An 18,247-nucleotide genomic window follows, 5' to 3' on the forward strand; every position below is an offset into this window, starting at 1 on the left:
AGTCAGAAACAACACCATGCAGAGTCACATTCACTTTAAAGCAGATGAACTGACCATTTCAGTTTATTTATTTAAATACACATATACATCGTATATGCAGATGTACAGTATATACACTCTAGTTTATCCCTAGTTCCAGTGTCAGTTACATTGCTTCAGATTCTGTGTATTACAATACAACCGAGTTTGTGGTGTGTCACTGCCACTTTGCCACAAGTGAATGACATTTCTATTAGAACTCATTCTAATAGAAATGTAGAAAAGGGGCCACATTTGATTTGTAACAACTGCAGCATGAATGATGTTTTTCTAGGTCACACTTTGAGGCATTTCTCAGGCCCTCTGGCTGTTCATGTAAGGCATTTGTAGATGTATAGAAGTTGTTTATATTTCACACCATCACTGACTTAAAAAAATACATGAACTCCGATAGATGTATTCTGACTCATTTGCATGCCAGTGCTGTGGGAAAGAGATATCAGTGTGCCGAGCCTGAAAATGATGCATACGCTTCATCACTGACAATTAATCCAGAGTTAATCACGTCATTTGAACTGCAATTAGTCATGTATTCATTAATAAAAACAAACAAAACACTAGCAAATAACTTAAATTACAAAAACACCAGCTGTAATAGGCATCACATTCATTTGACACTGACTGAAGCTCTAAGCAGACTACCTTGATAAATAGCATCACACAACATAGCGTCATAGTTGACCAATTGTGTCTCTCCATCTAGAGGAAATTAATCCAACTACAATATCTTTCCCATCAGGCACTTTGTTTGGAGTCATCATAGTAATTTATGGTAATGGTGTCATAGAGGCCTAAAAATTGCCTAATTTGAAATGGAGTATGGAGAGTAATATGCATACGCAGTTAATTACGATTTGGAAAGTCATATCCACCTAATATATGTCAGTACTGAATAAAACCTGTAAAAAAACTGTTAATTTGCATTCTCCATTTGTCTGTGTTTTTCCTTTTTTGAAGTCCCAGGCTGTGGATCTTGAGAGGGCTCTTGTGAAGTATCTTTTCTTTGAAGTTTATAAATACACCGTATAATGTGACTCAGTTATTCGTCCATGAAAACATCCAGGGGTTTTGTCCACAGTGTTCTGTGTCACAGTTCATCCCTCTCCTCTCCCTCGCAGACACACGCCGCCCTCTGGCTGTTCATGTAAGGCCTGCATCCCAGAGTCCCCACCGTGCTGTGCAGGGCGTCTGCCATCGATTCACAGGCTAGAGGAGAAAAGACAGAGAAATAGACAAAAGGAGGAGGAATGGGTTTAATTAACTTTTTGATATCTCACTGTTTACATGAGAGGTTCCCTGGTGGTCATATTAATGTTTGTACATATCTGCAGTTATCTCACCTTTCACCTTGGACACAAAGCCCAGACTCTTCCTTAGGTCGGAGCAGATGCCATGCACACACAGGCGAAACTCGGAATCACAGTCATTCTTGCTTACGCCGCAAGTGTCGTAGCACATGTCCAGCATGTCACAGCATTTTGTCATAGCAGGGATCCCCATGTCAAGCTGTAAAAAGGGAACACTTTATTATGTCAGTGCAGTTTACTAATACAGAGGCTAGATAGCATCTGCAGCGGTCACCTCACCAACCAGTCGATCGCGATCGATCGAGTGTGGTGCGGGTAGATCGCGGACCATTAAAAAAAAAGTAACAAAAGAAATAAAAATAATAATGTTTGAAAAATACGTTTTTAGATGTAAACCTATCATCCACCACCCCGTTAGCAGGTGCCACTTGATTGACGTATATTTGAGACACCTCAATAATATGTAAGGGATAATGTGCAGTGACGCGGTCATTATGGGACACACACACACACACACACACACACACACACACACACACACACACACACACACACACACACACACACACACACACACACACACCCCCCTGATCGGCCTGTCAGTGTTCTTTTCCCCATAATGACCAAGTCGCTGCACATTATCCCGCTTATTACATGGCCACATTCTCAACAGAGTAACCTTATGACTCCCAATATTAATTTAAATGCTTTTATGGATTTAGAAAATGATTTTATTGATTTAAAAAATAGTTGTATGTATTGATTTAAATTGACATGCATCCGCTAAGAAAAATAGTCCGTTGTTACCGTTTGAACTGACGTAGCAACGGCAAGAACTGCTTCGATAGCGTTTTTGAGGAGCTTTTTGATTACAGATTTGAAAACATCGCTGCTAGCTTTAAAAGTAGCACAATTCATGATGTCAAACCTTGGAAAGTATCTAGATATCCCTGCCCTAATGCCAAAGTAACTGCACACTGAATATGTGTCGCCGTTTGATGTCTATGTCTGGACCGCTGCGTAAAAAGGAGGGTTTCTGCCCGTTACTTCTCCGCTGTTTTCTTGTCCCTCTTGTCTTTCAGCCACTAACCATTACTCCAAATTACTGTGCTCTCCAAATATATTAAAAATGAATGTTAAAATCCTCCATGTTGCTATCACACGACAGCGGAAAACTAAAGACAATCAGACAGTTTGCTTGCTTTTCAAACTGTTACATTTGAAAAACAGTTAGAGTTAGAGCGTCTCTTGTCTTGTCAGTTTGAAAAGCCAACGGTAGGAACTGCTTGCGTTTTTGAGGAGCTTTTTGATTACAGATTTGAAAACATCGCTCCTTGCTTTAAAAGTAGCACAATTCATGATGTCAAACCTTGGAAAGTATCTAGATATCCCAGCCCTAATGACAAAGTAACTGGCAACTGAATATGTGTCGCCGTTTGATGTCTATGGCTGGACCGCTGCGTAAAAAGGAGGGTTTCTGCCCCGTTACTTCTGCGCTGTTTTTCTTGTCCCAGTTCGAAAAGCAAACCATGCAGTTTGCTTTTCAGCCCAACTGTATACAGTTAAATCGACCGGACTTCTTTCTGAAGATGTGAGCGTCCTTAACAACGGTAAATAAATCCTTGACAGCGGTCTGTCTGTTAGGTATTAACAACGTGTCACGTGTTCTGAATTGACCAATCAGAATCGAGTATTCAACTAAGCCATGTAATAAAATACATTAACAGTGCTTTACGTGAACCTCTTCATGACACAAGAGAGGACGGCAGGATTGCAATTTCCCGTGTGCAACAATGCAACAGAGGCAAGTCACCAGACAAATCAGAGAGTTGCATGGAAATACACGTGTGCTTGTGTCATTCAAGCTCGGCTCTGTGGCAATAGAGAACCGCAGTGACGCGTCCTAAAACCCGGAAGTAAACTTCTTCCGGTTCCTTCGTCAAAAACTCAATGCAATTTCTCCATAGGATTTCAGAAAATAGCTCGAAATAAGGTCTGTGGTTGACACACATTTAAGAGAGGGATCACGTTTTGTTCAGCCGGATAATCTCCACATGTCAACCCTGCTTTTATAATTTTTGAATCATAAATCTAGTCGCCAGAAGCAAAATGCTAACGTTATGCTATAAACAAACTACAAGCCAGTCCAGCAGCAGGGTCGCACGACTTCAACGTCACGCCAACTTAAGATCGTTTCAACTGACTTGCATTGAAACTGCACTTTGAACACTTCAAATATATTACCATTTTAAACTGTATACCCCGGTTATCTAGGCCCTATTTGTGTTTGTTTAATGTATACCACGTTTATCTAGGCCCGTTTTGTTTTATGTATACATGTCACACTGTGGGATACGATATTTCTGGATGTATAATACATGTAGACTTTTTGACAATAAAGCTGACTTTGACTTCCGCGTGCTTGAATATTTTAACAAAGTTTTTCATTTTAGCCACACTGAATTTAACTAGAAGTCATGGCTGTCAATGACCAGTCTGATATCGTTTTACAAAGATGAAAGAAGTGTAGATAGAGGAGAGAACCACTACAAGTCAGGACACGTACAGTACAGCAGTGCAGCCTAGATGAAGGTGTGCTTACCGGTGTTGTCAGGGCTAGCATGAGTGACAAGGTTTATAGTGTCGGTGAGTAGTGATAGCAAGAGTACCGTTAACCTAGAGTTAATTTATTCACATTAGTGACATTAATTCCCATCAACAAATCCATTTTATGTGTCACATGAAATCTTTATTACAAATATTACACACCAGAAAACACAGAAATATCCATGAAATAAACATACAGTATAGGCTATAAACAATTAAAGGGATAATTGGGAAGGCATTACAAATGTAAATATATTTTAAATAATAAAACAATCCCACCCCCACAACTATCTACAGGTGAAGAGGGAGTTCTCTCCACAAAATGTGAATGCCCACGTGGAGAATGGAAATGCAGTCATGCGGCTCATTAGCCATCTTTGCCATCCACACTTTCAGCTGCACTGACACCCCCTGTCAGTGGAAGAAGCCAAAGGCAGCTAAACGTACGCATTCAGTGGAGGAGCTATTTCCTCCAACCAATAACTCATTCAACCCGCTGACAAGAGAGCCCACCTCCGAAGATCGTGACTGGCTGAGGGACAGACTCGGGGGCAGGTTCTCAGGAATTTCTTGGCTTCTCTCCCCCGAGCCAGAAGAGGAACACTACAGCTTGGAAACACTTACTGTTCCTGAAATTATCAAATCTGTTGGGCATCAGGGACCTGAGGCAATTGTGGCAAGCATGGCATAGTCTGAGGAGCAACAGAGGGCAATTCAGGTGGCTACCACTGGTCAGCGAACCAACCCAAACTGGCATTTGTTCAGGAAAGGAAGGTTGACTGCCAGCAACTTTGGAGCTGTCCTGAGGTCAAAGCGTGTGACTGCTTCCCTTAGTGCCAGGGTGCTAGGGCAACAACAGGCCCTTGATGGTGTTTTGTCTGTACAGTGGGGGACTATGAATGAATGTGAGGGCGCCAGGGCATTCACCACTGCAACCCTATGCAGGTCCATGAGTCAGGTTTGTGGCTCTCCCAATCAGGATTGTTGGGGGCATCTCCAGATGGTCTGGTAGGGTCTTCCGCTGTGCTGGAGGTAAAGTGTCCCTACGGAGCCAGGGAAATGACAATTAGTGAAGCATTGCAAATCAAGGGCTTCTGTGTCAGTAAGGAGGGAGAAACATTCAGCCTGCGTGAGGAGCATCCTTACTGGCACCAAGTGCAAGGTCAGCTTCACCTCACTGCAAGAAAGAAGAAGAAATTAAGAAATTGTGAATCGTTTTTAATTTACATTTACTCACCTTTGCAATGTTGTGGTTGTTAGAGTGTTAGGTTTCCTGTCAGCTCGTCTGTTGGGAAGATATAAAATATTAGTTTCATGGAAGTCACACCGTCACATATAAGAGCATTAAGACATACAGTACATAGGCTAAAACAAAAACATCTAAAGATATAACCTTGCACTTTGATAAGTCTTGTGAACATTTTCACTATTTTGACATTTTTATAGATCAAAATTGAAGAAATAAAGGTAGATTAATCCATATTGAAAATAGGTGTCAGCTGCTACACTAATTATAATAGTTATATTTCTTAATTAATTAAGATATTACTGTATTGATCCCAATTTGGGAAATGTTTGTGTTGCAGCAGCATAACAAGAAAAACAAAATATAAGTTATTATATATACAAAAGTATGTGAGGGATGGAATATTAAATTGAATATAAATGTAAAATGTGCATGTGATTTTACGTCCAAGAGAAGCTATGGAGCAGAGAGTTCTCTGCCAGGCAGAGGTTATTTGTTATTAGTTCAATATGTCAAACTGATTTCCCTGACTACAATCTTTAGTCACATGGTGAAACGTTATGCTGCTTGTACTAATTAGATTTATCATATAAGCCACACAGGTTTGAATAGGATGTATTCATTATCTTTACTTATGTTGCGGTCTTTTCAGGAGTGCCATCTCTAAAACGGCGATACAGTCACTACCCATCGTTTACATTTCACCGTGACATGGACAAAAATGTAACGTCAGCTTACCTCATGGCACGAATCCAGACTCTCCTTTGGAAAACATTGGCCGGGAAACGATAGAACGAGCACGTTTCATGCGAAGACCTGTGGCTGCAACCCGGAGCAAAGCAACAAACCATTGCGTAGCTAACTAGTAGCGCTAGCTTTAGCTAACGTTAGCCAACGAAACGAACTGCCGAGTAAAATTGGAAAACACTGGTAATTAATTGTTCTATAATTTGTAAAACATACAGATTCTAATGGTCAGATATAGATATACAGATACTAAATATAGGCAGGTACTTGCTTTCAAGCAGAACACAGGGGGAAGCAAACTTAGTGGGAGTGTTTACGTGTGTAGGCGTAATGACGTACAACGGCCTCGACAATTTCTGTAGTCCTATTCAGCCACTCGGTAACAACCATCGTTTTTCAGACACGTAAACTCTTCAAAAATCACCAGTGGGGTCACTGCTGATGTATCTACTGTCGTAGAACAAAACGTGATTTATCTCTTAAATTTGTGTCAACCACAGACCTTATTTCGAGCTATTTTCCAAAACCCTATGGAGAGAATGCATTGCTTTTTTGACGAAGGAACCGGAAGTGCTAAAAATGCTAACTTACTTCCGGGTTTTAGGACGCGTCACTGCGGTTCTCTATAGCAGAGAGAGAGAGAGAGAGAGAGAGAGAGAGAGAGAGAGAGAGAGAGAGAGAGAGAGAGAGAGAGAGCGGTGCTAGCGCTAGCGGGGACAGTGATGTTAGCATCTGGTTAGCTAGCTGCCTAACGGGCATAAGGAGCTGTTTCCACAACAAGCTGGAGGAGAGTCCTCCCCTGTCAGACTGAGGGGCTCAGGTGAGCTAAAGGACTCTCTCAGTGTTTCGAACGGTTTTGTCACAAATTATTCAAAAGATTATTTACGCGGCACACCTTCATATGATCATTATAGTTATACAAACAATAAGAGAATAAATGAAAAACAGGTATTTATACTATATGGCAGTAAAACAAGAATACAGTTTAAAAGGGGAGTGATTTGTAAAATATCCATAACGAAAAAGAAAATCTGTTGACAGTTCTGTTTCATATGGGTGCTGAGAGAGGTATCCATAGATCTCTTCATGTTGCTCTCAAAGTGCACCAGATTGATGCTTTCAACTTCAATATTTAAAAAAAATCTTCCCAGGGGAACATCCCCCGGACCCCCTAGAGGAGGTGAGGACCCCACTAGAGGAGGTGAGGTCCGCCCCCCACTCGTAAAAAATAGCACTTTACCCCTGCCTATATGCCGTGAGCTGATTATGGAGCCTTCATCCATCCATCTTCTCCCGCTTATCCGTGGTCGGGTCGCGGGGGTAGCAGTTCCAGCAGAGAGCCCCAAACTTTCTTTTCCCTGGCGACATCAACCAGCTCTGACTGGGGGATCCCAAGGCGCTCCCAGGCCAGCGAAGAGATATAATCCCTCCACCTGGTCCTAGGTCTACCCCTTGGTCTCTTCCCAGCTGGACGTGCCTGGAACACCTCCCTAGGGAGGCGCCCAGGTGGCATCCTAACTAGGTGCCCGAACCACCTCAACTGGCTTCTTTCGACGCGAAGGAGGAGTGGCTCAACTCCGAGTCCCTCCCTGATGACCGAACTTCTCACCTTATCCCTAAGGGAGACACCAGCCACCCGGCGGAGGAAACCCATCTCGGCCGCTTGTATCCGCGATCTCGTTCTTTCGGTCATGACCCATCCTTCATGACCATAGGTGAGGGTAGGAACGAAAATGGCCCGGTAGACAGAGAGCTTTGCCTTCTGGCTCAGCTCCCTTTTCGTCACAACGGTGCGGTAAAGCGAAGTAAGTGCTCCCATGGGACACTTGCTGGCTTCTAGACCCAATGAAATTCTAGCCATTGACTTCACTGTCTTGGAGCCCACCTATAGAAGTTTGGAAAATGTCCTTGTAATTACAGACATTTTTAGCAAGTACACTTTGGCCTTTGCCACCCGTGACCAACGAGCCTCCACTGTGGCTCAAGTTCTGGTCATAGAATGGTTTTCAAAGTTTGGTGTCCCAGCCCGTATACATTCAGACCAAGGCCGGAACTTTGAGAGCATTCTTATTCAACAACTTTGCAGCCTCTATAACATTGAAAAATCGCGCACTACTCTCTACCATCCGGCAGGCAATGGTCAATGTGAACGGTTCAACCGAACCCTTCACAACTTGCTGCGTACTCTGCCTGTGTCTCGGAAACGGGATTGGAACTCCTGCTTGCCACAACTACTGTATTCGTACAACACTACTCCCCATCAGTCAACTGGGGAATCTCCATTCTTGTTGTTTGGACAAGAGCCCAGGCTCCCAGTTGATTTTCTGTTGGGTAGAGTCCCTGATCCAGTCGGTGGTCCTGTCCATGAGTGGATTCAGGAGCATCAGGTAAAATTGCAAATTGCCTTTGAAGGAGCTCAAGACAGGTTAAAAACTGCAGCAGAGCGCAGAAAAAGGTGCCATGACCAGTATGTCAAAGATGTCCCATTGAACGAAGGCCAGTTAGTTTGGTTGCAGGATTGTGGTGCAAGAGGGCGCCATAAGATCAGGGATATTTGGAGTTCTGTCAGGTATATAGTGGTGAAAGCACCAAATGGCGGTTCGGTGTACACGATTGCACCTGCAAACGACCTGACCAAAACCAAACGGGTCCATCGCACTTTGTTGAAAGCTGTGATTGGCACACACTCTCCAGATGATGTCCCTGTCCCTCTCTCAATTCCTCCTGACTCACCACAGTCAGATGATGAGCTTTCCTTTGATGGTGACCTGTGGGTTTCAAGAAATGAAGCTCCGAATCGTCCTTTTACCAGATCAGCTGTCGTGACCCAAGAAACCCCTTGCTGGCTGCCTCCACCATCAGACGAAGCCTCCATTGAGGCCGGTCCTTCGGTAGCTCTCGCTGCCATGCCAGAATTGCCTTCCCCTCGCTTGGCTATCCCTCCATCCACTTGTCCTGATTCTAGCGCAGTGACATTGCGACGGACACCACGGTTAACCGCTGGGCAGCATCCTAATGTCCATCATCTCCCTAGAGCGTTGGGAGAATTGGCGCCTGTGGCTGAAAACTCTCCTGGTCTGGTGTCTAACTCTGTGTCTGTCATCTTTAGACCTTGGGCCTAGGTTAGCTAACCTGGGCTTGATTTGTACATCGTCGGGGCGACGATGAAAATGGGGGGGGGGGTAGATTGTAGCAGGATGAGCAGTAAATAGTGTTGTAAGGCATATTCTTTTTGGCCTATCACCGCCAGGGGGCACCCTATAAAGGGACAGAGGCTTCTAGCTGGCGGCCTCTTGTTTGCTGGTGCCCAGACCTACCCACTTCCGTTTTTGCCGTGTTTTGCTTCCCCGGAGAAAGTATGTTTATCGGCAGTAACGTCACAACTGCTGTCGAGCCTGCCTGCTTATGAGAACATATTTGATATCCCCTCTTGTTTCCCTACTTAGTTACTGAGAGCTGAAGGTGGTGGTGCTGGTGTCCAAGGTGGTGGTTTTCCTCTTCTTTTGTGTGTGATGTGCTCCCCCGGGATTTGATTTCCTGCACGTATGACTGGGGTGATTTAAGTTTGGTTTGTTTGGGGATCCTTCCACTCATTCGTCGACCCTATCCCCCCACTGGTAAGCCTCAGCCCCTAATTCATTTCCCCCCTTTGTGCTACAGTCCGGTGTGACTGTATTTAACTGCATTTTAACTAGTGACTTGTGCCAAATAAAATTGTATATTTTTGATAACTTGAAACCGCGTCTCCTGCTCCATTAGTATTCGAACCTATGTGTCCTCTCTATAACTGAAAGAAGTGTTAATATTTCCTTGGGTGAGACTCCCAAGGTGGCGTTGTCGGAATTGTGAATGGTGTAATCAAACCAACTTTAACAAATACATTCACCTATCCTCCCCTCTGCGGCTACTGCCACACAGGCATAGGGTTACTTTTCATTCAAAGTTGAAAGTAACACAGGGTGGGTAATTGATACACAAATGGTCCTTTTGAGTGTGAAGTGTTCCTTAAATGATGTATGTTTGGGCTGTTGGTGCTATGAACAGGCCACCTACTGCGTCATTCACCTGGAATCCAACCAGAGAGGAGCTGCAGCCGTCAGGCTCTGGGAGCTGGTAGCCGGGGCGAGGTTGAGGAATTTCTCCTACGAAAAAACAGAAGAACCATTTAATGTTCAAACTAAAGAAAAGGTACATTAACCACTAATGTCGTACTCAAGAATCCACACTATATCTCTATTACTGAGTGTGCGTAGTTTCACAGATAATGTCTCTTTTGTTTGAGAACATCTGTATTGATTGTGGGTCTGTACATCGACCTCTCAGACTGATAACCAGGATGTGTTCAGCCTATCTGCAGCCTGCAGGCCTAGCATGTTGTAAATAGGAAGCTGATATCAGACAGCAGAGTGATTGATCTGACACTTAAAGTGTGCTGAGATTACAAATACGCAACAACAGAAGGATTATGGGATGTGGACCACATAATAATCATTTGAAAGTCGTTTAAAATATTTGTTTTGGATCATTTGAAAACAGAAACAACAACCTTGACTATCTAGCTCTCTCTGAGGCCCATTTGCAGGCCACTAAAATACTTATAAATGACAGAGTATTCAAGACTTCCTTCTTACCATATTTGCAGCGGTACTGACACACACCATCGCGTCCCCCCACAAGCTCCACCAGGGAGTTGTAGTATCCGTGCATAGACTGGAAATTATTTCTAATTGAGTAGAAGCTCCAGCTGTTATCTTCTTCTGCTGCTTCGGGCTCGTCCTGGGACTGCTCTGTCTGGACTGGTTTGATGTCGTTGTCCTCCTCTGCCTCAGGTTGCTCCTGGGTGACTGCTTCAGCTTCAGTAAGATCTTCCAGAGCAGGGGCGTCTCCAGCAGCGTCATCACTGCGTGTCTCTGGCTCTTCTGCTACAGGCACAACCACTTCTGGTTCACCAGCTGATACTTGATTGTCCCCAACAATGGTATTTGCTTCAGGTTCCTCAGCTGCAAATGGATCCTCTTCTTTGGGATCTGCCAGAGCTACATCTTCCTCATTCGCAGGTGGATCATCTGCTTGGGGATCGGGAGGAGCTACATGTTCCTCCTCAGCAGGTGGATCATCTTCTTTTGGATCTGAAGGAGCGACATGTTCCTCATCCCCAGGTGGATCATCTTCTTTTGGATCTGCGGGAACAACATGTTCTTCAGCTGTGCTTACAGGGGCAGCTTCCACAATCCCATGAGTGACAGTCTCCACAGTGGGAGCCTCCTCCTCCTTTGCTTGAGCCAGGTAGAAGCCTAAAGTGGCACTCATGCCTGTGGACATGCATAAGGTGAGCAGAAGCACAGTCCGGAACAGCATGGTGGTGAGCTGGTGACAATCCAAGCAAAGGAAGCAGTCCTCAGGCGAGGTGTTGTTAACAGAGTGAGACAGTGAGGGACAAAACACTCTGTGATCCTACTGGCTCTGCCACTGGGGAGCAGACTTTGACCTATGATCAGACAGTGGCAGACAGCAAGGCAATCGCTCACGCTGGGGGCAAAGGTCGCCTCATATCAATACAATAGAAAAAAAGCTTCTATAATTACTGTAATCCTCTCATTCTCTGTGGCTCTAAAACACATCAAAGTAATAATGTAATCTCATTGCTATATTAGGTTTTTAAAGACTTACTGTAAAAGACACATGGAACATGGAAGTGCTTTGGTTTCCTCTTTAACTCTCGGCACATTTTTTCATTTTTATTTCACAAATATACAAAAATACAACCACATACATAACAAAGAACAGTCACACGTTATATCATTTCAAACCACACATCATTAAAGTGAAGTAAATGTAGCTGGGAGGGGGGGAAAGAGAATGTTTTTTATTTTGGTATATAAAATACAGGGAATGAAGTCAGCTGTTTCATAACAACAGTGAAGGGATGTGACTCCTGATGAAGAGGAAGCAGCACCATCTCCTGGTGGCAATTATCTTTCCGTTGTTACGCTGGCATTTCAGCCTGTGACCTTTATCAAGATCTCACAAACTTCAAACCATCTTCATGTTGTTTTGATAAAGGTCACACAGTCTGACACTTCACTGAATAAGTAGACAGACAATCAGAACATTGATTTTAAATGCATTTGTCTCTGCTGCCCTCTGGTGTTTGAAGAGTAGCATTCCCTTCATGCTCGGAAAATAGTTATTATGACCTTTCAGCGTCAATATCCAACAATCAGGAAGCAGAGCTCATGACTTTTAGAAAAGGAAAAATAGAATCACTATAATCTGAAAAGAAATTTCAATAGTTGAAGTTGAGAGTAAGGCTGTTATTTAATCCCGTGGCTTCTTGACCATTCAACTGGATTTTGTACAGTTTTCTCTGTAAACCAACAAATATAAAACAGTGTACTATTATATGTTAAAATACCAGCCCCAAAATGTACTCACTTTTAAAACAAATAGTATTCACTACGTGCAAAATGCCTTCTTTTAGAATGTTACACTGAATATCATATTATTGTGTTAATCACTCAAATACATGTAAGGCCATTATTATGTTGTCAATGTGAAGCCTCTTTTAGATTGATATGCTTCCCTGTAGATTGGTGTTATAGAAATGTATCATGAACAAAGTCAAAAGCAGAAAATGGAAAATGTCAAGTAAAGTAATACCATGTCAACATTATATTAAAGTACAGTACTTCAATAATTGAACTATCCTATATATCTCCATTGCCGACGTCAGAGGTCTGTTTTATCGTTACCAGTTGTGAATTATATTATGGGGTTTCGTGTTTTTTCTTCCAATGCCTCATTCACTCTGCACAAATGAATACTTTCTGGTTTCTCGTAGCCAGAAATGAGAGAAGGACTTATTATCCTCCTAATCCTCTGTGGTATCATGTTCATGTGCGGCTCAATATAAAATAAAGCGATTTATGAGACGATATCCAGACCTTTTATTCTGCTTTAAAAGCAGCTCTCTTTTGTTTAATTGACATTCAAGTAGCTCCAGGCTGTACATACAGTTCAACTAATTTGATTTCTACCCCAAGGATGAAGTTGTTCATATTAACAACGCACTGATTAGACTGCCCTGGCCCACAAGAACACCATATGTGAAGTGTCAATTTCACTGCTGTTTATAAACTGACGGCTGAACAACGAAACCTGACGTTCTCTCACTAAAAACAATTGCTCAAAGCTGTTTTAAGTATAGTTTTGAGGCTGTTGTACTTGAGTATATTTATTTATGCTACTGTACTTTATACATCTACATCAACACATTTCAGAAGCAAATATAGTACTTTCATCATTAGTTTAACATGTAGAGCTCGTCGAAAATAATGACTACAAAACTATTCAATATGTAAATTGAGATTTCTTATACACAAAACACATGATTGTCTAAAATGTTATGCAATATATTGATTCAACTTACAGTATATAAAGCAGCTAATGGCGGTGGCAGTTGTAGGCTTTCATCAACAGTGTTATTACTGTACAAAAAGCTAAAGGGCTAAAAACAAAGAAAGATAAAGTAGCTTGCTGGTAGAAAATGTATTTCCTTCATTTATTGCACTTTGTATGTCCATCTCAAGAAATGATCCCCCGGTTTACTTGCTGATGAAGCTATCCACACTCTGTGTTTAGATCACTGTGTATTTCGTCCCACAACATCCTATTGGTAGAAAATACAGAAATAAGCATCAGGTAAAAAATGGTCAGAAGTCTTACATACATACACGAATATACAATATTACATGTACCGTCTCATGGCCTTGCTTGCTTTCTCTCTGCTCAGTACCATGTTGATGTTGTTTTCCAGATCCTTCAGAGGAGACAAAAACATGACCCACTATCGCATAGCAGAACATGCACTTAGACACAGGAAATAAAAGCGAACTCCCTTGCCTTGTTGGTGATCTTTAGACGGTCATTGGAGGCTATTAGTCTCAATATCTCTTTCTGAGGAAAAAGAAAAACATTCAAAAAAACAGGTTGATGTTTAATGTGACATATCAGCCAAAATGTTTACTTCTGAGGAACAGGGCGAATACATGAGTATGAACAGCAGTTTATCTCCCAGTACCCTTTGCTCTTTGACGTGTCTTTCAGTGTCTGCGATTGTAACAGAGGACACCGGTTTCCTCTTCACCTCCTCCTCCAGGTGTTGGATCTCCCTCCATGTGCTCAGAACCTGAAGCCTCTTGGATGTGTTGTCCTGCAGCCCTGACAGACACAGAGGAGCCTCACACACTGTAATACATACTGTACGTACTGTAAATACACACCCCTGCAGGCACTGTCACAGCTGACTCACTCAAACTACAACACTCTCTTTATGTCTGTTTGCATGACAAAGACATAATTTGTTCAGTCTGTCCGCATCAGAGACACAGGACATTTAGAAGTCAGCATGTGCTGCTGCCTGCAGGGTGATATTCAGCACATGCTTAGAGGTGGTTCACTAATGATTAGATCTACCAATGTAGTCTTGAGACTTACTCTGCGTGTCACTGTCCTCTGGGCCTGCGGTAGCTGGAACATTCTGTGATTTATTTCGGACTCTGAAGTTAAGAAAGAACAAACACACTTAAATAATACTAAGACATACAGTAATTGTATACACCTTTTATTGGTAGAGAGATCGTTGCATTACCGTTTATTTTCCTCTAGAGCTTTTCTGGCCTCCTGCTCCAGCCTGCAAACCTCTTTTACAGCAAATTCTAAATCTGTTTGGCTTTCTTTTTCATTCGAAAGAGCTTTGAGGGAAGTCTCCAGTGACTGTAACAGAACAACAACATAAACATGTTACCATGTGCAACTGTGAGTTTATACTCTTGCCTCTAAAAGAAGGACCCCAGCGCTGAGGATAGTCCCTAATGGAAAAATGACCATGAAAATGAACAATGATCCCTGTGACACAAGTTACCTTTGACCCAGAATGTGACTGAACACAAGGTGTGGTTTTGTGACATTACAAGGACTTTGTATTGAAAAGTAAGATATGAGGGCTAAAGTTTGCACTTTTATAGGTAGAGACATTTTCACACATCATTAAAAACAACTTTGGAATGCAAGAGCTTGATAATCCATCCCACTAAACATGAAGCCATCACTCTTTGTTACGCATCTTCTTCTTCTTCTGATGATAAGTTTTAAGTAATTATTAGAAAACAGTAGGAGCAGTGTGCTTTACCATGCCGTGGGAAGCCATCAAGTGGTTGACATACAAATCATAATCTGTCTGGAAGAAAGAGAAAACATCATTTATAACATGATATACTATAACTATGTGTATTTTGTATAAAAAAAAAGTATATGCAATTAATACGCTATTTAAGTTTGGGAATAACTATAGTAGTATAGTATATATATATATATATATATATATATATAGTATATAATAAGTATAGTATCTTACTGTAGCAGTAAGTATATTATGCTTTAATAAAGTAATACAAAAATGGTGTAATAAATGGTTCTCTAATGGATGAGGACTGATGCAACCGTTGCTTTGTGATGACCTGCTCCCAGACGCATCATGACCAATGGTTCCAATGGTTGCTCTACTTCCACTTGATACACCCGGGACTCCCTGTCTCTTGGCTCTAATATGTCTGACAGCGCATGCTAAAAAAGTGTTAGTGGGTACAGAGAAAATGGAAAAACCTTAATTTCCCTCAGGATGCGTCCAAATACTGGCGAGTCCTCACATACATCATCAAAGACGTCACTGAACACCGCAAGGCGGTCTCTGTTGGGCCAGCTCTGCGCTGACAACCTTCTCAGCTCCTGCGTATGACAGGAACACACGCACGCACACGCACACGCGCACACACACACACACACACACACACACACACACACACACACACACACACACACACACACACACACACACACACACACACACACACACACACACACACACACACACACACACACACACACACACACACACACACACACACACACGTTGGCAAGTTAAGATGAGTGTTAGAACCCGTGCATGTTATTCATGCACCTTCTGCAGGTTTGACAGGGTGCTTCAGAGTTGCCATCTAACGTTAAATTAACATCAGAACAGATCAAAATGTGCAAATACAAAAATAGTGACCGTTCTGACCTTTTGTAGTTTCCTCTCATGAATTTCAGCAACATTTATTCCACCCCAGAGGTCCTGCATGGCTATGTCTTGTCTTCTGAACAGTTGTTTTGTCTTTAGCTGGCCATTTTTGTTCAGGCCTTTCTCATCAGAATGCTGTTTCTCCTCCGAATCAGTAGAAGAACTAGACATTTTTGGGGAGAAGGCTTTTTGTTGGACTGGCAGAACGTTTGAGGAACAGTTAACAACCGTAGGTAGACTTGTATCTTCTCTTTTGTCTGTATGTGGAGACACATTAGTAGCCTGATCTTGAGTTGACCTTGAGGCTTCAGACTCTACTGAAGAAGCGACAGTGGAGAACTGGGAGAGACGCTCTTTCTTTTCTTTCTTCTTCACATAGGTCAGTGTTTTCGTCTGTGTCTGCTGGGGTGTCAGAGGGTTTTGGGGTTTGTCTAGGCTCTTCCAGAAAGACTGCTTTGTCTCGCTGTGAGGCTGGTTCAGACCGCGGGGCCCCAGATGACCTGAGGAGTAGGACAGGATATCGGTCTTCTGACCAGCTTCAGCCGCCAGCAGCAGTCTGTGGATGTCACTCCTGAAGCACCCGGGGCTCGGCTTGCATCTGATGGACATGGCTTCGAAGCCACAAAACAAGATGTTGTAAAGTGACACCAGGTGACAAAACATGTTTTTATGCAACATAATTGTGATGCTCCATTGAAAAAATGAAACCTAAAAATGTTGAATACATTTTTAAAACCTGCCTATGTGGTAGTTAGGGCTTTAATCCAATGCGACCTCACAAGCATGAAACAAGCTTGAATAACATGACATGCTGGTAAAACTCTGCCTAGGGCTCTCAACAGGCTACGACTAAGATTTGCCATCAAATGTCTTTTTTTGAATGAATTTGGTTTTCCTAGCATTAGGTGCCATTTCAGCGCTGTAAATTTAGAAAAAAAGTTTAAGTATAGTGCTGAAGTATAAGAAAAATATTTTGGTACATTAGCTCAAATAATTATTGTTGCTGTGAAAAATAGTAACAAGGTGGACATTGTATGCTAATCTTGGCAATTTCTACCTGTGTTGATAATTAAGCTAGCACTTTGTGACAACAGAAACATATATTTGATTAATAAATTAACCATATTTTTACAAAGAATTATCAGTTTCCACTAAAAATAAGTATAACAGAGTGGACACGTTATGCTTTACCGCAACAGTCAAGCTCTTTATGAAGAGTGACACGATGTTCCCAATTCTTCTTCTTGAGTCATACAAATAGTAGAATAGTAAAGGGGCGCGGCCAGGAGGATTTAAATCAGAGTAACAGGGGGAACATTCAAACGTGGGACACACTTTTGAAACAACTTTAAACAATATTAATAAGGGGATTATAATACGACAGTGACCAAAATGTCGAATTTGTTTTATTTTTTAAAATCTGTTATGGAAGTTGACATGGCAGTTTGGCCTACTAAAATCGGAGTAATTATTTAGAATTTTGAATATCTTGGGTATATAACATTGTTTCTTTTATGGTAAAAAAAATAATTACAGATAAGCATTCGCCCTTTTAAATGCAAATGCTGATATAATGTCTTGGGGACCAAAATGCCGAATGCTAGGAATGACTTACCTATATACTAGCACCAATTCGACGAAAGTGCTTCCCGTTTTGGTTTTACATTACTCTATTATAGAATCTAGGTTATAGGCAGTAAAAACGTTTTAAGGAAGCAGAAACCATAAGTATTAATCTTACCTTTAGCTGGTTGCACTTTTTGTCACGACCATAGTCACGACACAAAGTAAACTTTCCTCACGGCCCAAGCAGTTTGTTCTTTGCTCGGTCTCCATGGAAACCTAAGCGCGTAATGTCTGCGTTGCGTTCACTGTCTTGATAATAACCGTACCCATGAGTTTTGACGTGCTAGATCTAATTAACACATGATGAGGCGTATAGGCGAAGTTTTAAAGTGTATGCACCTGTACAGTACAGACATTTATTTTACATTTGGCACATTGTGCCAAGCATTAATGACAAATAATTTAAATATTTTGGAATTAGCTTGCATTATGATTTATTTGAGGGATGATTATGTGTCATTACGATAGTTTTTAAAAATGATTTACATGCTGAAAATAACGCTTAGTCGTATTATTTGAAATAAAGACATTACTTCTTGCAATTCATGACACACA

General features: G+C 42.0%; 2 protein-coding genes across 4 annotated transcripts; both read right to left on the reverse strand.

Moving 5' to 3' along the window:
• Positions 1–47: 47 nt before the first annotated feature.
• pla2g12b (phospholipase A2, group XIIB) lies at positions 48–11,406 on the reverse strand. Of its 2 annotated transcripts, none has more exons than XM_034101068.1 (4): positions 10,578–11,406; positions 10,012–10,088; positions 1,380–1,545; positions 48–1,245 (listed from the first exon to the last, which is right to left on the reverse strand). In XM_034101068.1, exons 1-4 carry the CDS (start codon positions 11,302–11,304, stop codon positions 1,127–1,129), a joined length of 1,089 nt encoding a protein of 362 aa, XP_033956959.1. In that variant the 5' UTR covers positions 11,305–11,406; the 3' UTR covers positions 48–1,126. The 2 variants fall into 2 exon arrangements, with proteins under 2 accessions (XP_033956959.1, XP_033956958.1); XM_034101067.1 differs by having other exon boundaries at positions 10,000–10,088.
• A 2,077-nt stretch (positions 11,407–13,483) lies between these two features.
• On the reverse strand, positions 13,484–17,896 carry LOC117460011 (uncharacterized protein C6orf118-like). Of its 2 annotated transcripts, XM_034101214.2 has the most exons (10): positions 17,808–17,896; positions 16,067–16,677; positions 15,610–15,732; positions 15,137–15,184; positions 14,597–14,721; positions 14,443–14,504; positions 14,027–14,166; positions 13,849–13,902; positions 13,704–13,765; positions 13,484–13,615 (listed from the first exon to the last, which is right to left on the reverse strand). In XM_034101214.2, the coding sequence occupies exons 2-10, from the start codon at positions 16,673–16,675 to the stop codon at positions 13,567–13,569; spliced, it is 1,272 nt and encodes a 423-aa protein (XP_033957105.1). In that variant the 5' UTR covers positions 16,676–16,677; positions 17,808–17,896; the 3' UTR covers positions 13,484–13,566. The 2 variants fall into 2 exon arrangements, 1 of the variants encoding a protein (XP_033957105.1); XR_011644483.1 differs by lacking the exon at positions 13,484–13,615 and having other exon boundaries at positions 13,731–13,765; positions 14,027–14,158.
• Positions 17,897–18,247: the final 351 nt, after the last annotated feature.

Source organism: Pseudochaenichthys georgianus, chromosome 15 (genome assembly GCF_902827115.2).
Source record: "Pseudochaenichthys georgianus chromosome 15, fPseGeo1.2, whole genome shotgun sequence".
In the NCBI taxonomy this organism is placed as follows: Eukaryota; Metazoa; Chordata; class Actinopteri; order Perciformes; family Channichthyidae; genus Pseudochaenichthys; species Pseudochaenichthys georgianus.